The sequence below is a fragment of the Acinonyx jubatus genome, chromosome D2 (assembly GCF_027475565.1).
Source record: "Acinonyx jubatus isolate Ajub_Pintada_27869175 chromosome D2, VMU_Ajub_asm_v1.0, whole genome shotgun sequence".
NCBI classification, from domain to species: domain Eukaryota; kingdom Metazoa; phylum Chordata; class Mammalia; order Carnivora; family Felidae; genus Acinonyx; species Acinonyx jubatus.
In genome coordinates, this window is record NC_069393.1 from 55,988,902 (window position 1) to 56,012,783 (window position 23,882).

Consider the following 23,882-nt stretch of genomic DNA (forward strand, 5'->3'; position numbering starts at 1 on the left):
CTGTAGTGACAACCAGTGCTTCAGATCAAAAAGAGAAGGATTCCCACACTGATTGTTCTGAGTCTAGCCCTGTAAAAAAAGGAAGACTAAATTTTATTAACTTCTTAACATTTAAAGTAGCTGGAAAGATTTCTGAAATTCTGAAAATGGTTCTAAAGATGGCATGACTACCTTTGGGCACTTCCGGCTTGGGACACACTGGTCTAGGGCTAGTTTCCTAGTGGTACAGCTCTCAAGCATGCACCTTAGAAATGTAGACTTATTTCCTCAAGCTCTGCCGGTGGATCAGAGGGAAAAAATTTTATATCTCTAGCCTTGGTTCAGGCATAGGTACACAAAAAACGCCTCATGGGCATTACATCAACTGACACAGAGAAAATGCTCAATAAAAATTTGTTGGATGAAGAAGTAAATGAACAAATGGCATGTATTTTTATGAACTTTTTGTGCATAAATCCTCTGAGAGTGAGAAAATGGTTTTACTTGGAAAAAAGCTTTTTATCAGAGATCATATGAAACCCGCAAAAAGCGGGAGTAACGATTCCAGAAGCAGTTTACAGTAAGTCTTACAGGGGTCCCCAAATGTTATGGAATTTTAAGAGGGGCCCAAAGCCTGAAGCCCCTTGTGAGTGGCTTTCTGTGACATCTTCCTGAAGACTTACTTGTGGTGGTTTGTGCAGTGAGCATAAATCCTTAGTTTGTCCCGGATCACTCGGCCTGGCCGTGGCTTCCGTTGGAGCCCAGCCACATGCACAGCCAAGACTTTGGGGCCAATCAGGCGCTTGTAAAGGAGAGAGAGCCAGTAGTCCTGAGAAGAACAGAGAGATGGAGAGTCAGAGAAAGATACAAGTTGAGTGTCCTGAGTAAACATACCAATACCAGAAACCACTTCTTACCAGGGGTACAGTGAACCACAACTAATGAGACCCTAATCCTGTAAGCATGTCAACCCAATGAAGTGCTCACCTTGGGTTGATAATGAAATGGGCATTGTCTCAAGTGGCCTTTTCAAATGACCAAATGGGGTAAGTGGGGTGGACTCAGACCAGACTACAAAACAAATGAATCAAAGTTTTTCACATATGAAATAATAACCTGGTATGGCCTTCCATTTTTAACTTTCTTTTCCTATGACTTTACTTTCATAATGGTCTATGACCTGTATTTAACTGTAGAATAGAAGATTTCCAATCTTTAGAATTGTCATCAATATGAGAATCCAAAATATCATCCTCCAAATATTGTCACTAAAGGTGATTAGTGTGGTGAGGGGAGATGAAGGTCCTCCAGGCAAAAGACCAGGGTTCTGGATTCCAGCGTCAGAAACACCAACAGAAGAATGTTTGCAAACCATGGTGCTAATCCTTGGTCATACTCAATAGTTCTAAAATAAAAAGAATAATTCTAAGATAAAAGAATGTGATGCTTTTAACCATTCCAGCATCCATTTGTAACTGATTAATAAATACTCAATCTGTGGCCCACACATATATTTGAACTTACAAATGCCTATTCACTGCTGCCTTAATTTCTATGGCATTTGCTATTATCAAATTTTGTTTTTACTCTTGATACAAGATATATTTTGTATTTTGTACTTGTTTTGTATTTGCTCTTATATCCAATTATGGGGCAATGACTTCAGTGTTCATAACTCATCATGTAAAAAAGGGGTTCCTAATTTGTTTAGGGGCTTCCTCGCCCCTCTCTCCCCCTCCCCGTTCTGGAATTCCATAATCATGCCATTCAGTGCATTCACGCTACTCAAGGCCTTAAAGACATCACGCGTCTCTTCTCAGCCTTCATCTTTCCAGGCAGAAACCTTTTAACGATCTTCTCTTTTTTTCCCCCTCTAGTGTGGTCATCTATAATGTCAGCTGCCTAAAAATGTCTGTTGAAGTGCATAAATAAGGATAAAGTCTCAAAGCCCCTTTGCCACCAGAATAGCTCTAAATCTGCCCTGAGTAGTGAGCTCTAAGCCTTGTCCAACCATCTACCTTAATTCATACTAAGTGTCCTCAGAATGGCTGTTAATTATGGCATCTTAATATTTAAAATGCCAAGTATTTTATCATTGTCAATCATATAAATGAAAAAAATCGCGGTTCAATCTGCTCCTATTTGACTATAATTTCTGTATTTTTGATTTGAAGTAAACTTCATGAAGTGATAGTCACCCAATTTCCAATGGGATATCCACTTTTTTCACATTGATTTATAATATATATTTTAATATTATTAGTAAGAATCTTTGGAATGTATATGGAACGAATATTCCACCCAAATTTGTAGTTTACTTTTTATCACTTTTTATGATTTTTTTTGACATGGCCAATTTAAAAAAAAATTATAGGACAATATATCAATCTTTTGATTTCTTTCACTTCTTTTATTTTTAGAAAGCCCTTCCTCACACAAGGATCAGATCAATCTTCACTGATACTTCTTCTAGTTCTTTTTATAATTATTTAAAAATTTAACGTCTTAATTCATTGAAAAATATTTTGCTGTATGGTACTAATTGTTTTCTAAATTAGTCTACAACTAGTTGTAGCATCATAAAGTTGATAACCTATTCCTAAACCCATCTTTCTCACATACCAACTTTTATATATATGTAAAAATATATAAATATATAATATATGCATTATAATTTGTAATATAATATATTATCCATTTTACATCATTTTCATTATTATAGTTTACATTTCAGTATCTAGAGTTTCAAGTTCATTTCATTCATAATTTTTCTTTCTTCATTCAAACTTTTTTTAATTAGTCATATCCACTTATTTTTCCAAATAAACTTTGAAATCATTTTTTGTAGCATTTGTTGTTACAGAGAAATTTGAGGCTAGTGTGAATTTTATTCTATGTTTATCTAGCCAGTTTGTTTTCTTTCTTTTATATTCTGCCAGGATGCTTATAGAAGTCATGTTTTATTCTTGATATCTGAACTTTTACCAGGAATATGTCAATATGGATTTCCGCATTAATTTGCTGATATTTGGGGAGTACTTTTGTTCAGGAAGACTAAGGCCTTTTTTTTAACCTGTAAGAATTTTCTTTAAGTATAGCTTCGAATTCTTTTTCTCTGTTTGTTCCAATCTTTGGTTTAGGAATCTGTTAGCCTTCCATCCTCAGTCCTGCACTTCTATCATGTCCTTTCTCACTGTTTTTCATTTTTGCTTTCACTCTGCAAGAGGACATCTCAGGTTTGTCTTCTACATTTTCCCCAGGATCATTTCTGTCATCTGCTAAGTGCAATGAGTATTTTAATTGTTATTACAATTTTACTTTCCTTGTAATCTTGTCTCGTTTAGCTTACCTGACTGGCACTCATTTAAAAAATTTTTCCCATGTGATGTGTGCTATGTGTATGTTTTCCATCAATTCATCAAATCGTTTCCAACAATTTTTCATGTACATAAAACTTACATGAGAGTTCGGAAGCATATGAGAACCCACCACCCACCTGAAAAACTACCATAATACCCACATGATGGCATCTAGTTATGTGATTCTTCCCTTTTCCATTTTTGTGTTTTTCATTCTCTTGCTTCATATTTTAATTTTATCCATATAATTGCTCCAAAGCAATATATTATTTAATTTATTAGCTTTATAAGAGTGGTATCATGCCGTATATAATTTTGTGTGACATACTTTTTCACTTAACATTATGCTTCTAAGATTTATCCAGGTTGTTATATGTTCATTTTCAATATTTGTTCATTTTCAATATTGTATGATACCTTACTGTGTGAACCTACTACAGTTTATTTATCCATTCTTCTGCTGATGGATATTTGGGTTGTGTCCAGATTTTTGCTGTTATGAACATCGTGGCTTTGAATATTCTTATTCCTGTTTCCCAAGACATAAGAGAAGAAATCTGGAGCAGTATTGCTCCAATCGTGATTGGAAACCAGCAGCAGCCCCAGCACCCAGGTGCTTCTCAGAAATACACATTCACAGGCTCTATCCCAGACCTACTGAATCAGTCTCCAGGGGTGGGGCCCCCAAACTGTGGGGCTCTGCAGGTGATTCTGACATTTATTAAAGTGAGAGAAGCATTGTTCTAGAGTACAGACCTAAGAATGGAATTGCTGTGTCATACACAAGTACACAAATATTCAACTTTACAGGTTAATTGCCAAACTGCTTTACAAAATGACTTCAATTATTCCAACTTACACTTCATCCAGCAGTGTCTGTAGGAGTTCCCCTTGACCCATATCCTTGCCAACACCTGTTATTTTCTGACTTAATTTTTGCACAAAAATCTAGTTCTTTTTGTGTGTTGTTTAAGAAGTCCTTCCTCATGTCTGGTTCATAGATATTTTATATTTTCTTTTATAACTTTTGAAGGTTTTTTTCTTAATCATTAAATATTTAGTCAATCTGGAATTGATCTATGGGTATGGTGTGTTAGGTAGGTATCTAATTTCATATTTTTCCATGTGGGTAGTCAGTTATATCAGCATCATTTATTAAATTGTGTCTTCTTTCGTTCATGATGTGCAATGTCCTCTGTGTTATATATCAAACTTCCATATACTCATGGGTTTGTTTTGGGGCTTTCAATTCCATCCCTCTTTGCTGTCCTGTATCACTGCCACACTGTTTTAATTACCATTGTTTGATATATGTCTTGAAATCTGGTAGAGCAACCCCTCCTATCTTACTCTTCAGGAATGGTTTTGCTAATCTTGGGCCTTTGCTCAGCCACAGACATTTCAGAATCAGATTGTTAAATATCTAAACAAAATCTGCTGGGACTTTGGAATTTCACTGAATTTACAGCTCAAATGAGAAGAGTTTACATTTTTATAATATTAAAACTTCTTATCCATAAATACAAAAGGCAGCGAAACATAAACTCCTTCTAGTTATGGAATTTTTTTTCTTTCTTTGTTTCTTTCTTGTTTCGTTCTTTCTTTCAAAGTTCACAGTCATGCAATTTTTTTTTCTATTAAGAAAGTGTCTTAGATCTTCCACAATGAAAACAAATCTTGAAAGGAGAAGAAAACATGGAAATGTTTTCAGTTCAGAGACTGAAATCAGGAAACATTTTATTTTTAGGAGTTTTCTGTTAACCATTTTGTAGTAAGCATAGCAATAAGGAGAATCTGGTGTTAAGCCCCAAACTTGCCCTGTTGGCAAATTCACTGATTTTCCATTTCTAGAGAAAGCACTTTCAAAGGGCTTCTATATGCCTTTTCTCCCTTTTTTTCTCTGCTTTTGGTATTCTATGAAAACTATTTGCGATGATCTCTTCATTTCCATTTCCAAAACTGTACATGGGTAGACAAAAGCCTTCATTTCCCCACCTCCCATCCCACCCCACCCAGCCCCCAGAATTCAAGGATAGTGTGCTCGGGTAAAGCATGTGATCTAGACAATAGCTGTGTGTTTCTCAGATGCTGGAGGCAAATGTCTGCTTTTTTTTTTTTTTTTTAAACCTCTTTACATTTAGCTCATACATATATTTTAAGCGCACACACATTTGTAATAACATTGTGTATATAGGTGTATAAGCAATAGATTGATAAACATGAAACTTAGGATAATGGTCATGTCGGGTGGGGCAGGAGGAATCAGAGGAATGGCATAATGGGAGAATGCAGAGGCTGATAGTAGTGTCTTAGCATGAGACTGGGTGGTAGAATCAAGGTGCTGATTATATTGTTTTGCTTTAAAAGTAACGTAGGACTGATCATCTTTTAAAAGTGCCAAGTAAGATATTAAAGAGATAATACAGGAACATTATGGATGCATTTGCTTACCAGAGCTCCCTTCTGAAGGTGACCTTGTTAATCTACCCATAGGCTGGCATCTCTTTGAATTGTCTTGCCCATAGAGAGATGGCTTCATGGTGACAGTGTTCCTAGTCCACCACCTCTTCCCTCAGGGTAATGGAGGTTTGCGTTGGTGCCAGTTGATGGCAGGTTAAAAGCCAAGATGAATGTGAAAATTTCCCCTTTACTTAGTTCCACGTGCCATTTTCGGACTCCTCTCTCACTTTGATCTTCTCTCACTTCCCTGTGTATCCTACCTCTTTTTAAAACTCCACCTTTCCTGTGTCTCTGTGTTTATGTCTCCCTCACGTACACCAGCTCTCAGCAGGATCAAACTATATTTCCTACCTGCCTCCCTTCAATAGTCCCTCCCTCCTTCTCCTCTTTCTTTTATTTTACTATGAATATGTGCCGTTTACATAATCACAAATAAAACTAACCAAATGAAATGATTCCTGAATATCTCTTAAGGAAATGACATGAAAAGGCAGAAAAAATTACCTTTATGCATAGACAGGAAAAAATAAAGAATGCACATACATATCTAACAACAACAATAACAACAAAAAGACATTATATGAAAGAAAGGTGGAATATAAACATAACTTTTCAGACAATAAGTCATCAAGAAGAAAGACTAATATAATTTTTTATGTCAATAATAAAAAAACATCCAAAGCAAGGAGTGCATCGCAATTTTCATGAGACAAAGAGAGACACAGACAGACATTCTTTAAGTGTATCAGACATAAGAAGAGGTGGAAGAAAAATAGTGTCCATTTATTAGCTGGAGAGGCAAAACTAATAACAGGTGACACTAAAAAGACAGAGGTTTTAAATCTTTTCTTTTTCTTTACTATTTGTCAAAAAGTCAATTGTTGTCTGAAAGCCAGACAATGCAGTATATGGAGTGAGTTGAACCAAAACAAATGGGAAAAGAGAAACAAACTGACAGTATTTTGCAGAATTTACTGGATTAATCACTGAACTGTGTGTTCTCTGAGGTCTGAGACTACTTACCCTTTCCTTGCAGGAGGTGCTACAATAAAATTATGGAATGTGCACTATGTTTAAGACTCCATGCCAGGCGTTAGTGGCATGGAGATATACAGTAGTGAATAAGACAAACACAGTTCTTGCTATTATGAAGCTTATATCTAGCAAGAAGAAGTCCTTAAGCCAATGAGTTAGGCAATTAATTAATTTCAATAGTGCTAATGGTAGTGGAGGAATCTATGAGCCTAATATAATAGAACTTGTGATGCCCTGGTGGGGTGGTGAGGAAAAAGGTCTCTCATGGAGTGAGAGACTTCATTTAAGATTTGAGGGAAAGAGGGAGGGGCTTGAAAGTGTTTTGGTCAAGAGAAAGAGGTTATGCAAAGTCTCTGAGATGGGGAGGGGTTTGGAATCTTTGAGAATCAGAAAGCAAACCAATTCAGCTTGGAGCTCAGCACTGACTACAAGATGAGGACGGCAGAGCCAGTTCTTGTAGATCTCAGGATTCTAGATTTTGTCTTAAAATAAATGGGAAACTATTGTAGAATTTTAACAGAAAAAGTGACATTATTCAATTTACATTTAGCAAGTTGACCCTCACAGCTGTGCAGAAAATGGATTGTAGAAAACCATTTAGGAGGTTAGTTTAGAAGAAAAACGATCATTTGATTAAGGTGAGGAAGTTAGAAAGAAGAAGAGGGATTTGAGAAATATTTAAGAGATGAAATCGATTGTGTGTGGTGATTGACTGGATACAGAGAATGAGCATGAAACTGGATTTGGAGCTTTTTAAATGCTCAAATCCTTAATTCCAGAGGATGGGATGGCTATGGCAGGACAACAAGAGCAGTGCATCCCTTCTACCCTCACCCCACCTCCTCCCAACCCAAACCCAGCCCGCAAAAGCTTAGTGACATTGAGTTCTGCCAGGGATACACAAAGAATATACCTGAAAGAAAATCAAACAGAGCGATAGTGATACCTAACAAATGTGCACTGGTTAAATATTTCCTAATGCATCCCTAAAATTTAGTTCTGAAGTTGCTTTTTATCACTTTTAATGCATACAAGTCCAATGCACATTTTTGAAATGTTCTGTTTTTATTCACTTACTTTACTCACTATTTCTCACATTTACTATTTCCACTAACCTAAAGCTGGGTAAGGGGACCTTTGCTTTAGAAAGCCAAGGTCTGGTCCTCCTTCAGCAGTACCCTTCTCCATGGGGCAAGAAGTCCACAGAGCCAAGGGCCCATGCCTCTTTCTAAACCACATTCTGAGTCCCTGTGACCCTAGAATTCTCTGCTCAGATAGTCCCTAGCTTGTAGTCAGGACTTGCATTGACCTCAGCCAGGAGACTGGCTTCCTAAGAGTGGACTGTAGTTGGGAAGCGTGCACCCTAGCCTGAAAAGGAGGTAAGGGGCAGCTGGTTATGGAGGTCTGGATTGGGTCTTGGGCTTGTAGACTGGGTTATTTACACTGCATGACCATGACACCTTTGATGATACACTAGGGGTGGGAAGGGGGTGCTGGGTTGTGGCCCTAGGTGCTGACCAATCAAGTGGGAGCTAAGAATACATTCTTTACTTCTACAAGCATTTTCTGAGCACATATTAGTGGCATGCAAAGTATTCTGTTGAGTCTGGGTGATACAAAGATGAACAAGACATCTTCCCATCCTCAAGGAACTTAGTGGTCAAGATACATATAAACAATTCTTTGTAAAATGAGGCTGACGAAAGTAAACTTTACATGAGCAGAAACCACTGTAATACTTTGGGAGTTCAGAAGAGGAAATAATTATTTACAACCAGGAGATTCAGGGAAAGCTTCACAGAGAAACAAAAGTGGTGAAATAATTTGCTTAGAGTTGAAAGATACATATTCAAATCCTGGACAGTAATTTATTATCTCTAAACCTCAACTTCCTTGTAGGGGTTTAATGAGATAATATATCTGGCAACATCTGTCATAGTGCCTGGTAAATGAAGTATTTAATACATGTTGCTTTTTCTTCTCTTTATTCCTTGAAAGATTTTTTTTCTAGCCTCATGAAAATAGTTATATTCCAGTAGGTACATAGTTATATTGCAAGTTGCCCAGAAAACATAAACATAACTTGTATGTATGTGGGGGGAGGGGTTGGCTGTGTGTATTTGAGGGGGTGTGAGCATGTGTGTGTATGCACGTGTGCGTGTGTTGGGAGATTAAAGAAGGTTGGAAGGAACCTCATTCAGATCAAGGCTTACCTTTGCATCCCCAGTGCCAGTGAACATAGATATTGGTACTCAATAAATGTTTGATTGAATGAATGATCAAATTAAAGTTCACTTCCTGAAGCTGATGTGGGGGACTTCCAAGGCAGAATGGGAATGAAATGATAACTTTGCAAGGTTCAAAGGCCATGGATTTCCTGGGCACTGACAGGCCATGCTGCAGCTGCCTAAACTTGTTTAATCTCAGTATTTTCTTCTTGTGGGAGGTATATATGCCCTGAAGTGTGACAAAAAATGACAAATATTTTTCCTTCATGGAGCCTCTTGTCTGACTTCCAAAGTCACAAAAACCTAGTTAAGTCCTAGTGGGCACAAATGCTATACCAATAGCCACCTTCATCTAGATATCTGACCTTAGAGAGCCATGGAGAAATGAAGTGGAACATCACCGTGGATGTTTGCATTAGACATGGCGGCATGCCAGAGCTCACATGTAAGGGAAAGAACCCTGCTGCTTCAACTTCCTCCACAGAGAGGGAGCTGCAGGGAAGATCCAGAAAGTTTCCATGTGACTAAAGCATCTTTGGAAATACTAAAAGCTACAATTTTCCCTGATGCTCTCCCTAGAGGGAATGAAATCCCCTCCAATCAATTTTTTTACCACCTTACTCACAACTATCAAATGGCTAGAGACCAGTGGCTAAAACTGTGATTTTAACTTGAATTGGCCCCTTACCACCCTGCGTTTATCTACCTGGCCCTTTGTGCTCAAGGACATTGATGTTTTTCTACCTCCCACCTCAGACAGGGCCTTCCGGTTTCTCTAATTTCCTCCCAACCCCATCCCACACACCCCTCCCCAGCATGGGCAATCACTAGCTCACACACATACACTTTGTTAACTCTTAACTCAGATGTTGGCTTTAGGGTCACTTTCCCAGGGAAGACTTCCTGGACCACCCCCATCCCCTGCCTAGGCTGAGCCACATTTCTGTGTTATATGTTCTCATAGAACCACAGAAATAGTTTCTCTTAGGACACTTGATTCAGTTTGTATTTACACATTTATGGATGGGATTTTCTGATTCATATGTCTCTTCTCTTCTAGACTATGACTTCCATGATGGTGGGACTGTGTTTTCTTACAGTTGTGTCCCCAAGCCTAACACAGCACCTAGAACATAAAAATGCTCAATGAAGAGGTAGAACTAGAAGGGCCTAGAAGTACCCCTCTTCCCCTGGTTCTGGCTCCTTGCCCCTTGCTCCTCTTACTCAGTCTTATCTACAGCCGGACTTTAATCTACTTTGAAACAAATTACAGTTTGTCTGTACTCAGCCCCATCAATCCTAGACCTAAGCGAGGGTGGGAGGAAGCGCTGGCTGAGCTGGGGCTCTGCGGTGCAGTCAGTGGCAGCAGGGAGGAACTTCTAGCCCATTACAATGGGTATGATGCCCAAACCAGAGAAGTGGGTGGAATCAAGACCCAGGAAACCTTCAAACCAGAAATGCAGCCCAGATGGTCATCACTCAAGGGGCACCAGAAGTACTGAGGTATGAAATCAGAATTCTAGGAATACTTCAGGTGCAAGCAATCATAAGCTTGCACAAAGAATTATAAAGGTCTGTATTGAATCTGCTCACTGAGATAAGTAGGTGATGTTGTCTGGCTTCAGAATGCCAGGGGAAGAACTGAGAAGTTTGCTGTAAAAAGAAGCCAAATTATATGCTTTCGGTGAGAGTTATTTTTGGCAAAATATGCATTTAAACTGTTCTTATTTCAACAACTTTGATAGTCAGATCATGAAAGTCCAGCATGTCATTGAAACATTTCCTAGTGTTTAATATTAAACATGAATTGCCAAATGGTGCAGCCACTGTGGAAAGCAGTTGGGCAGTTCCTCAAAAGCTTAAAAGTTAAACATAGAATTACCTCAACACAGCAATTTTATTCCTAGGTATACACCCCCAAGGAACTGAAATCAAGGACTTGGATAGATACTTGTAAGTGAAAGTTCATTATAGCATTGTTCACAATAGCCAAAAGGTGAAAACAACCCAAGCGTCCATTCACAGATGAATTAAATGTGAAATTAAATGTGATATATCCACACAATGGAATCTTATTCAGTCATAAAAAGGAATGAAGGTCTGACACATGCCACAACGTGGATGTACCTTGGGAACACTGTGCTAAGTGAAACAAGCCAGACACAAAGGACAAATATTGTATGATCCCACTTACATGAATATCTCGAGTAAATAAATTCAGAGATACAGAAAGTAGAATAGAGGTTACCAGAGGCTGGTGGAGGAGGTGAGAATGGGGAGTTAATGCTTAATGGGTACAGATTTCTAATCAGAGTGATGAAAATTTTGTGGAAATAGCAGAGATGGTGGCACAATATTGTGAATTGACAATGAACTACATACTTAAAAATGGTTAAATTAGCAAATTTTATGTTCTCTATATTTTACCAGAATGAAAAAAAAAATTAATTGCCAGAAATAACCTTTCTTGAGAATACGCAGTAGTGTGCATCCGAGTCTCAAATTGCTGCATACCCTTTGACCCAACAATTCCACTTTTCCCAAAGAAATAATCATAATATGTGCAAAGATTTGTCTGTAAGATGGTTGCAGTAGCCATTGTTGGTTTTGTGCCCTAAATTCCTCCCTCTTCTGATTACAGTATCTGGATTTCTACTGGGAAATGATTCGGCCATAATTGTTTCTCCTTGAGGAAACTAAGTGATCTTATTATGCCAGTTGGACTTTCTCTCCAGGGAAGTCTGGCAACTGAATGGTATGGCCAAACATGCCATTTATTCTATGGAGTATCATTTGTGCTGCCACCTGGGTTCCATGTTGTCCTGGATTCCATCCCTTCTGAGCTGTGTGCTTCAGCTTTTCATCTACCCCATTTCTTCTCTGCTTAAGTTCCCTAGATTTCTTCCTTCCCTCTTTTTCCAATGGCCAAAGAATCTTAACTGGTTCAATGATCATCACAGCATTATGTTTAATGGGGAAAAAAAGCTAAAAACAATTAAAACTTCAATAAATAAATTACTGAAAAAAAATTATAATAGATCGAACTATGGATATTTTGCAGTCCTTAAAAATTATATTTTAGAAGAACAATTAATGATGTCAAAAGATGTTCATTATAGTGTATAGAAAAAGAGCAGTCTCAACACTTCCACACAACATCCCATGTTCATCACAAGTACCCTCCTTAATCCCCATCACCTTTTCAACCCATCCCCCTACCTCTGGTAACCATCAGTTTGTTCTCTATGGTTGAGAGTCTGTTTCTTGGTTTTTCATCTCTTCCCTCCTCCATGTTTGTTTTGTTTCTTAAATTCCACATATGAGTGAAATTATATGGTATTTGTCTTTCTCTGATTGACTTATTTCACTTAGCATAATACTGTCTAGCTCCATCCATGCCATTGCAAAAGGCAAAATTTCATTCTTTTTATGGCTGAATAACATTCGTGTGTGTGTGTGTGTGTGTGTGTGTGTGCGTGCGCGCGCTCGCATGTGTGCGTGCGCGCGTGTGTGTACACTCTACATTTTCTTTATCCATTCATCAGTTTGGGCTCTTTCCATAATTTGGCTAATGTTGATAATACTGTTATAAACATCAGGGTGAATGTATCCCTTCAAACTGGTATTTTTCTATCCTTTGGGTAAATACCCAGTAGTGTAATTGCTGGATCATGGGTAGTTCTATTTTTAACTTTCTGAGGAACCTTCATACTGTTTTCCAGAGCGACTGCACCAGTTTGTATTCCCATCAACAGTGTAAGAAGGTCCCCCTTTCTCCACATCCTTGTCAACACCTGTTGTTTCCTATGTTGTTAATTTGAGCCATTCTGACTGGTGTGAGTGGTGATATATCTCACTGTAGTTTTTTTGTTTGTTTTGTTTTTGTTTTAGAGACAGAGAGAGCATGCAAGCGGGGGAAGAGGAGACAGGAGAGAGAGAATCCCAAGCAGGATCTATGCTGTCATCACAGAGCCCAATGCAGGGCTCAATCCCACAAACCATGAGATCATGACCTGAGCCAAAATCAAGGGTCAGAGGCTTAACCGACTGAGATACCTAGGCACCCCTCTCACTGTAGTTTTGATGGTATTGGTATTCCCCTGATGATGAGTGATGTTGAACATCTTTTCATGTGTCTGTTGGCCATCTGGATGTATGTAAGTGCTGAATCACTAAACTCTACACCTGAAACTAATATTATACTGTATGTTAACCAACTGGAATTTAAATAAAAACTTGAAAAAAAAGAGCAGACACTAACATAGGGCAATCCCATTTTTGAGGGGAATTGTCTCTGTGGAGTTACACTTGAAGGATATACACCTAAATGAAAACAAAACCTATCTCTGAGTAATGCTATCTTCTTTCATCCAATTCCTTGAAAGGTCCATTCTCCTACACCTCCGGGCCTTTAGAAGCACTGTTCACTGGAGTACTCCTTCCTCTTAGGCCCTGCCTGGCTAACCCTTTCACATTCTTTGGGTTTTTGTCTAAACTTCCTCTTAGAAGCCTCTCTGAAGCCCCGAGCCCAGGTTAGGTTTTCTCTTGTATGTGATCCTGTGAACGCTGCAGTTCCTCTTTATAGCAGTTTCCCCAATGTATGCTAATTGCCTAATGACTTGTATGTATTGTCCACTGGACCCTTCGGTGAGATCAGGGTTCATGTTTTTCACCACAAGGTCCACGATTTCTTGAGTGCTTACTATGTGTCTCACATGTAGTATCTCACTGAATTTGCCAATGAATCCTCTGAGGAAGCACTATTATTTTTCCTTTTCACAGGTGAGGGTCTGAGGCTTAGAGATATACAGCAGTGCACCTAAGGGTTGGAGCGGTAGCTTCAGCACTAGCACGGTGTCTGGGTGTTTAGTAAGTGCTTCATAAATATTTGTTGAATGAATGAATGAATGAATGTACTAAAATTATGTGGGTAGAACTCACTACTGCAGCTCTCTGAATCTATAATTTAAAAATGTTATTATAATTAAAAGTGCCAGCCTGATCAAACGGGTAAGTTGTCAGTGTGCAGCCAAAGGGGGAAAGCATCTTATCTTACTGATTAGTGAATTCACAGTGAAGCGTCCTTAAAAATTCAGAGCCATTGCTGCATGGAGATAAAAATCAGTCCCATCTTTTCTCCTCCTCTGAAAGCTTCGATGAGAATTAGTGAACAGCAGCCACACTTCATTGGCTAAATTAGGTGCAGGGCAAGGCACGAAGTAAACACGGTCCTCCTCACCTGAAGTGCCCACCAAGATGCCCTGTGCTCCTCTTGCTGCACTTAGAAGCTCAGAGCAGAGCTTGAACCCAGATGTGAAGGGCATTTTCCAGACCTCCTCACGGTGAGGAAAGGTCTGGAATATGAAGAACTAAGCTGGGACAAATTTTATAATCAATTGAGCACTGCATGAAGAGGAAAGGAGCAGGCTGTCAAAAATCTCAATTTAGGTTGGGATCCAGCAAACAGAAAACTGATTAAGAACTCTCTCTGATTTTCAGTAGGATTTGTTAAATTTCACTGGGTTCTCCTTGATTTTCTGAGAGATTCTATGAAATATATATATATTTCAAATACATATATATATATTTCAAATATATATATATTACATATATATATGTAATATATATATACATATATATATGTAATATATATATATATACATATATATGTAATATATATATATATATATATATATATATATATATATATATATATTTGACTCTACCTTTGGTTCCTGCTAATATTTGGTCTTTGACCCCAGTTCCTGACACAGAGCTTCTAAATCCCTTGTAATTTCTTGGGTGATAGGAGCATCTTTTGTTCTAATGAGGCTACTTTTATTGGGGTCCTGGGTGGGGGCTGGTCACTGGAAATACAAAGCTTGATTAGAAACTTGACACTTTCCGCATCCCCTTTCCCATTCTCTAGAGAGGGGAGAGGGGCTGGAAATTGAATTAACAATTTATCATACCTACATGATGTAGCCTCCATAAAAATCACCAAAGTACAGGGTTTGGAGAGCTTCTGGGTTGGTGAACACATCCATGTGCCAGGAGGGTGGTGTACCCCAGCTCTACAGGGACAGAGTTCCTATGCTCAGGACTCTTCTGAACCTCACCCTATGTATCTCTTCACCTGGCTGTTCATCTCTATCCTTTATCATATTCTTTATTACACAATAAACCGGTGAACCTAAGAGAGGGTTTCCATGAGTTCTGTGAGCTGTTTTAGCAAACTGAGGAGACAGTCATGGGAACCCTGACTTATAGCAAGCTGCTGGTCAGAAGTACAAGGGACAACCTGGGATTTAAAACTGGCATCTGAAGTGGTGAAGTCTTGTGTGACGGAGCCTTAGAGGGACCTGATGCTATTCCAAGTAGACAGTGTCGGAATGAAATTGAGCTGTAGGATACCTAGCTGGTGTCAGATAATTGGTTGGTATGGGGGAACGCCCCTCTCCCACATCTGGAAGTGTGGTGAGTGTGGCAGAATATGAGAGTAAAGGAAAAAACAGTGAGTCTTTTCAGACAGATTCCTGGTCCTAGGAAGTAACTTTTTATCCATGATGCAGTGGAATATACTAGGAATAATCCCTTATCTAGGATCCCTGGGATCTGGAGAAATCATACCATTTCCCTGACCCTAAAACAGAGCAGGATTCCAGCCTGAGCACTACAGGTATTCTGGGCCTGATAATTCTCTTGGGACAGGCTGTCCTACATAGTGTAGGATATTCAGCAGCATCCCTAGCCTGCAACTACCAGATGCCAGTAGCACACCCTTCCTCCAGTTGTGGCAAACAAAAATGCCTCCAGATATTGCCCAGTCTCCTTTCAGGGTTCAAATCACCGTCCCTCATTTGGCAAACCACTGACCTAGACTACGGCCAGTGGAAAACACTGGTGCAGCCCCAGATTTCATAGACTATCTCATAAATATATTGTGGACACATTCATGCTTCTTGTTTATGTATGTGGTGTGGAATTAAGAGGCATCCCATTAACCTTGCACTTTATCTATGATGGTGGTATGTAAGAATGTCTAATATCTTGTTAATGATCATTTGAGAACTTTCCTTCCATTCACCCCAGTCAAATGATGTTTCCAAGCATGGAAACTTGTGCTACAATCTTTGCCTTTGCAAAAGAGCTGGCTCCCTGAACCACTTTTGGATTCCTGGACCCTCGGGTATGCTCTTATCAGAGGCAGAAAAGCCTAGGCTTTGGAGTCAGGCACCCTGGACTGGAACTCCAGGTAAAACTCATCTATCTGTGTTCACTGTAAGTCGCTCAACTGCTCTAAGCTGCAGGTTCCTCAACCGTGAAAACCTTCCTTGCTCGTTCACAGTGAAAATTCAGGAGGAGATGAGCCTGGGGCAGTGCCTGGCCCAGTCCTGGCAGGCAGAACCAGTTTCTTCTCATAAATGTTTTCTCCTCTTGGTCTTGGATTACGACCCAGAAAATAGGAGTAAGAGAAAGCTTCTGTCTCAGTGTCTAGTGCCCCAGAATATTCCCTCAGCTCTTCTCAAAGCACAGTGAGGGCAGGTGGTGAAGTCATGCTGGGATAATCAGGGAAGGCTCTTGAATGTACTTATAGCTTTGTCCTGGACTGGTCAGAAGCAAATTGTGAGGCAGTAAGGGAAGACTGGGCTTGAGTGGGTGGGCTTTATCAGGAAGAGTGTCCCCACAGGGTGAGAGGGCTGTGGCTACAGAAGTTTTATTTCACTCAGGATGCCTCTCTGGCTTCATTTTGCAAGATATACTGTGGGTGGCAGTAACTGAAGTCAGATTGGGGTTCTAGTGCAACTTTACTACTTCCTAGGTGAGATTGCTACCTTGGGCAAGTTACTTGTTCTTCAAACCTTAGGATCATCATCTATAAAATAGGATAATACTTGCACCTACCTCATAAGGATGTTGTAAGGATTAATAAGACTAATGCATGAAAAGAATTTTGGTCTTTTGGATCAGCCCAGTGCCTGGTGAGTGGTAGACAGTGAAAAATACTAGCTGATGTTACTATTAATAATCATCTTCTGTAAATACCTATTATATCTATTATATCAAATATATTCTAGAAAGGATGAATGATGGGGAAAACAAGGCCCAAGGTGGATAAGACAGAACTCAAATAAGCAACCGATCAAATGAGAACAAGTAGAGGATAAGGTATATATGGGAGAAAATGCAGGAACAAGATAGAAAGAAAAAGTGGGTAAAAAAGACAAAGGTTAAAAGTAGCAGCACTTTTATGTTAAAGCTATGGGTGCGTTACCTGTGTGCACCAAAGTTTTAAAGAGTCAGTTCAGAGACAAGGTCCTGCCTTCACTAGAAATGAATGAATAGGTAATAGAAGGACTTTTGTTTAGATATCATCATCATCATCACCATCAGTCAATATTTACTGAGCGCCTGTGATACACTGGACAAACAGGAACAATGAAGACACACTTTCACACCTTGAAGAGCTCATAGTTTACCTGGTCTCTAAATAAACTTTTTGAGCTAACTCTGAGGTCCCACTTCTCCTTCCTTAATTGCCTCATCCTTTGGGTGTTGGTAGGCAGAGGGATGCAAGCCCCTGTGGCCTGGGGCAGATCTTCTCTCTCCCCAATCTTGCCCTCTTTTACCACCAACACTTTTCTGTACCCAACATACTTGTACAGGTCAAGAAGTTAAGTGCATTTTAGTGCTTATAGAAGAGACTTTATAAGAATACACTGCCTTCTAGGCAGGCTACAGAACCTGAGCCAGTGGAGAGATTTCTGGAAGGGCATTTGGAGAAAAGTTGGTTTGTTTCTTTGTGCAGAGTGGCATAATGCTAGCACCCTTCTGACTACAAAGAGAAGAATCAAGTCTGTGAAGTCAGCCACAGACTTAATCACAGCTTTCACAGGCCAACGGCAGGGTCAAGCAGCCCCAGAGGAGACATTTTTTTTTGACAGCCACTCTGACAAGCTCAGGGGATTCAGAACACAAAAGTGAAGGTGGTCTCCACCCAGACAGCTCCAGGAAAGCCCGTGCAGGAACAGTGCATTGTCCACAAGCTATTTTGCAGCTGCTTCAATTAAAGACTTAAACTATATCTGAGTAGCAGCAATATCCATGAGAGCCAAATTGGATTTCTCTTTGGAAAACAAGCTACAGACCACATCTTTATTGTGCAGACACTCATTAACAAATATGTAAAAAAATACCAGTCAGAGAAAGATGTTTTCCTGCTTTGGAGACTTTTTAAAAAGCATTTAATTCAATCTGGCACGCATGGCTGCAGCTGAAATGGCTACAATGTGTAACTGGTGGGAAAGCATGGCCGAAGCAGTTCTGTCTATCAATCCACTGTCTACAGGACAAATATGCCCAGAACTCAACTGGTGTGAGGAGAAGGGGCTAGCTCTCCTTACTTTTTCTGAATGCTGGAGAAGGGTTTTCTATGCTTGAGGCACTTCTGAGTTCAGGGTCTTTCCTGAGAAAAGAAATGCTGGCTGCAGACAACTAGGTTGGTCCCTCCATGTCTCCCTTTGCTCCTGAGCAGCAGTTAAATTGCTGGGCAGACCACAGCTTTTAGACCTTCAGAACATCTATGGAGAAATTTAAGAACTGATTTTCAGGAAATGGTCCCAAATAACCTCACATTTTACTTTTTTAAGTGTAGAATATGAATATGTTGTCTGTGCTTTTATGGGGTCCATTAAGGTTGTCTGGACTCCAGATCCTGCTCTACAAGACCCATACTCAAGTGGATCCAAACATCCCAATAAAGCGAGATTCAAGGTTCAGGGTAAGATCCATCTTTTAAGAAGAAACTGTATATCTAATGGTTTTTAGGATATTTCCATTGATATCAGACTTTATGTGATTTTAAAAGTATAGTTAACTTTACAGTCACCAAAGCGCATTTACTGCATCCCAAAGTCAGGGCGTATGTGTAGAAATATGAATAGATAGAGTCAAGCTGGGGAGGGACAGAGAATCTTTCTGTACTCCATATCTTATAATGGAAGCTGGTAGGTACTTTGCTATTTGTGAAAAGCAGTGTGTGAGGCAGTTCCAGGTTGTGAGAAAATAGATCTTATGGAATAAAACCCACCTCCATCGAGGAATCTAGAGGAGACAGAGGCAGTAGAGAGAAAAGGTAGGAGACCTGCATCTACCCTGTACCTTGAGTATAGTTCTCATTATGGTGACCATTTTTGTTGACATCAAGTAAAGTGGACGATTGATAATGAACTGGCAAACCCATGTTGCCAAGTTGGATCATTCTCAACAGAAAATATACTAGGAATAAAATCAACTAAAGTGGTCATCCATACAGCAGTCTGGCTCAATTTTTCCTATCTGGATGTTTTTCTATGACCAGGGTCAACAAGCAGTTCTCTCGGTTGGGCACAGTACAGAACCACTGGAAAAGATTTTTATCTCTATCTATTACCTTATCCTTACTATTCAGGCAGTTACTGAGGGTTAGCGACAGGAACACTTTGGAACAGGTACTTTACCAATATATATTACTATTCTTAATACGTGCAAATGGGAAACCACACTACCAACTCAGTAACTATTTGATATTTTCATATTTAGATTTGATATTTGATATTTTCAAACACAACTCTCACATATCGGAAATCAATCATTATAAACCTGAAGACCTTCATTTATGGGGTTTTATAGACTTTGAATAAAGAAATATTAGTTGACGGAGAAGCTGGAAAGAATAGCAACGTTGGCACAGAAACCTAGTAAGAAATAGAATATGGACTTTCTGAAATGTGCAAAAATTTCAAAGTTCAAAGGCAAGTCCAATTCCAGAAAATTGCCAGCTGGAAAACAGCTTATTGAACCCTGAATGAAGACATTATTATAAATCTCATTACATAATTTGATAATTCTGACATTTGCAAAAGCACACTGACTTAAGTCTTGAATTGCACAAAGTCAAATTCTCCACACAAAACAAGCTGGATGGAAAATTTTATTCTATTTTTCTCTGATTACTATTCCTTAGTTTTAAGTGACAGCAGTTGTTTTAAAAGTATAAGTGGGACACAGAAAATGCATTTAAAAGTTTCCCTTATGATTAGGAATTAAAATCTGTGTCAAATAGGTTCACTATCTGGTCTCTCCCTTCTACCTCAGTGAAGTTTCTATGTCAACTATAATGAAAAAATTGGCAGAACTCCCTCCTCTCTTCTCTACCCCCTTAGCCAAAGATATAAACAAAAATTCCGGGTGTTACTGATAGAGACTGAACCAGAAATCCAATAGGTTAGGGGCCTTTCATAACATAGTTAGGGATTTCTTCTGGCAGAGTCAAGGTTCTGTTCCACCTGCCTTCTCCCAACTACCCAATCCTATTACCCCTTCTCAGTCCCAGGGTCAGCTTCATGGGCATGCAATCTATGCAACTGCACAAGACCCCATGTTCAGAAGGGCCTTGTGCTCAAAAGAGCCCTGTGTTTGGCTTCATGCTCTACCGTTGCCATCTTGAAATTCTTAGTTTTGTCTTTGAAATTGTGTTTTGTGAGCAAAGCCTAATGAGGCAATGGAGCATGCACATGAGCAGAGGAGAAACGCACAATATGTGTGTCTGTAGTTCTTTGCTACCCAAGTGACATAAAGTGTTTACAATGCCCAGTGAGCACAGAATTTGGGTAGATCATGATATGTGGGAGCTCATTGAGTCTGGAAATGAGTGTGTGTTTTATGCAATGTGTCCATTGTTCTGAAAGAACAAAATACATATGCATGTACAAGTTATGAAATACAAATTGTACAATTTTGATACAATTTCTTGCAATTTAAATGCTCTTACATTGGCACTTAAGTCTCACATACACAATAGAAAGATAAATGGCAAAACTCATGTTAATTATTTAAAATTTTAATCTTTACTTAGAAAAACTTAAATAGCAAATAAAAGATACTGTAATTCAGAAGAGAGACTGGCAGAAAGGAAAAAAGCTTTATATTTTAGTATGTTTAATGGCACTTTTTCGGTTGAGTTTCCATATTTTCTTTTTGCGTGGGTTCCTGCAAATTAGGCAGGTGGCATGATCAGTCCTCACTTTTCTTAACAACTCTGCAGCACTGCAATAATCCCTTCTTATGTATTTCACAGGCATATCCCAAATAACAGGGTAGGAATCCAAGAACCAGAGAGAGACTGGTGGGCTACCTGTGGGAAAACATGGAGGTGGGCTGGGCTGAGGAGCATTTAAACTCAGAAGGACAAGACTGGTAGAAAGATTCTTCAACATTTTACCTCCATAAAAGAATTTCCAAATTTGGCAGCACAAGAGAAGTGGTGTTTGGCATCTTTCAATACTGACCATAAATAATGTTTCAACATAAAATTTTTGATGTAACTCTTCTGTAGATTGGATGCTTTCGTGGGTGCAAGGCAAAATTACATGCAGAATTGTCTAAGAATGCGTTGTCTACGATGTAATTTCCAACATTACACATCCCTTAATCACCCCACGGAATAGGAATATGATGATTGTCATCATACCTCAGGCAAAAAGTCCATAGCCCCAGAAGCTAGAGTTTCTGCTCTTTCTAGCCTTCTAGTATGTTAGATGTGGAAACTTAAGGGCCTGGGTGTAGGTGTAGGTATAGCAGAGGACTGGGTATATCAAGGGAAATCTCAGCCCTGTGAGTACAATGATTAGAACTAAAGTCTAGATAGAATCTTTATCTTTCATGAGTTTGTATTCACATGGGTGACAAGGAAAATTCTTATAATAAAACTATATCTTTGGTGGGGCTGTGAAATAGTAATGTGTATAAGTCATTTATACAAATGTTCTTTCTCTCACAGCATAATAACAATCACATTATTAGATGCATCAGATCAACTCTGCTGTAAATTTTATTTTGATTACAACACTAACTCCAATATTAAATTAAACTCTATAGCATAAAGTTTAGTACTAGTCATGGGGAACCAGTCTCATTCCAAAATCACATTTCCTTGGTTCAGATTTCAGTGCCTGTGTTCATGCAGAATGGCCATCTGCTCATGACTTCAAAAATAAATACAGAGAACAATGTTTCTAAAGGACCTGGGGGCTAAAATACAGAACATGGTCATCATTAAGTTTGCAGATGACACTAATGGGAAGAAGGGTGGGTTGGGAATTCCAAATAGGAATAAATGCAGGGTAGAGGCCCGGAGAGAAAATCTTAACCATAAAATTGAATGATGGTGAAGGCCTGCCTTCATGTGGTCATGTCTAGATTAGGATCAGGGCTCATTGGGGTTGGGGGAGGTGAAGGTGATACAAATTTCTGGGGCCTAGCATTCTGGAAGAGGGCCCAGTGTCCAACTGTGCTAATATTAATTCAAGGCCCTTGCAAAGATGTTCAGCCAGTCCACCCTTTCTTGGGGAGGGATGGAAACATGTTTTTAGGAGAGCTCAAACCCATTCTGGGGTTTGTACAGTGTTGATGTGATTGAGGATACTGCTATCTTGGAGTTTGTATAAAAGGAGGCAGAAGGTTAAAAAAAATTGTTCCTCTGTTATCCTTCCTCCCTCCCATCTGATCCATTCACATGGCCTTTCATTTCTACCTCCTACTGTATTTCTCATCTCTCCCCATCTGTGCTCTTCACTGCCACTGCCAATGCCCTTGTCTGAGCCATCACAGTTTCTCATTGGTCCACAGTAGCATCTCTCTAGGCTCTCTTCTCCAGCTCTGGACTCCCTGCTATCTGTTCTCCACAGAACAGTTCAAGTCACCCTCCTAAAACTTAAGTCTGGTCATAACAGTTCCCTTCAGTGGCTGCTCATTGCTCTTAGACTAAAACCCGAGCTCCTCATGGTGGTCCTCATGCTTTGCATGATCTGGCTTCTGCTTAGCTCTCCAGCTGCCTTTACATCCCTCTTCTCCTACCTCACTACCATACTTAGCTTTCTTCTCCGCTCCATGAATCCTCCAGACTGGTCCCTTCTAGGGCCCTTGCATGAAAGTGTTGCCCCCAACTCTTCTTGAGGCTACCTCATTCTCATCCTTCAGGTCTCTGCTTAAGTTCCTCTGCGGGGATCTATCTTTGTCACTTCATCTGAAATAGTCCCCTCACCAGATTTCTCCAAACCTTTATTGCATTTCTCACAATCTGTAGTAATTATTTTATTTATCTGGTTACTTGTTATTTGTCTCTCCCCAAGATAGACTCTGAGCTTCTTGAGAGCAAGAAGCCATATCTGTTTCCATGATAGCCATATTGCCAGAACCTAGCACAGTGTTAGCACAAAGCAGGCACTCAATAAGAATGTGTGAATAACTAACCCATCTCCTGCCACAAGGCCACTGCAGTGCCCAGCATATTTTAAAACTGGACCTCTGAATCCTATGGTCGTTCCTGGGGAAGGTATCTGCAGCTACACAGCTGATGAACGTACCTGGACAGTAAAATAAACCATATCTTCAAGCTCCCGAGTTGCTTAGCAGAGGCCCTTCAGGGGTGGGACAGGTGGATATAGTGCCTGGTCAGGTGATCTCTGAACGCTCTATTGCAGCAATGGCAACTTTGGCAAAAACATTTTTTTCTTTTGTGGGCTTTCCACCTACATTTCTATGCCTTGGGGAATGCCTCTAAATTTAGCATCACCTACATTCTCATTAAGGTGGGTTCAACATCAGCCTTCTAGATGGCCCAATGATGATGAGAGGCAAGGGTAACAATGAAATGGTTCCTCCTCCCTGACAGCCTCACAGCAGGCATCCCTCTGTTCAGCCCAGAGCCACTCATCACTCTCCAGTGTTTGTCTTCCCCCAGCCAGCTTTTAGTTCATTTGACTGGCTTTGATTCAACACA

General features: G+C 39.6%; 1 protein-coding gene across 2 annotated transcripts in view; it reads right to left on the reverse strand.

The window, feature by feature from the left end:
- HPSE2 (heparanase 2 (inactive)) overlaps nt 1-23,882 on the reverse strand; it is a 660,017-nt gene that overhangs the window by 31,303 nt on the left and 604,832 nt on the right. For both annotated transcript variants that reach the window (XM_053207788.1, XM_027062819.2), the window contains exon 10: nt 663-808. In XM_053207788.1, the coding sequence (XP_053063763.1) occupies nt 663-808 (146 nt within the window). The remainder of the gene's footprint in view (nt 1-662; nt 809-23,882) is intronic.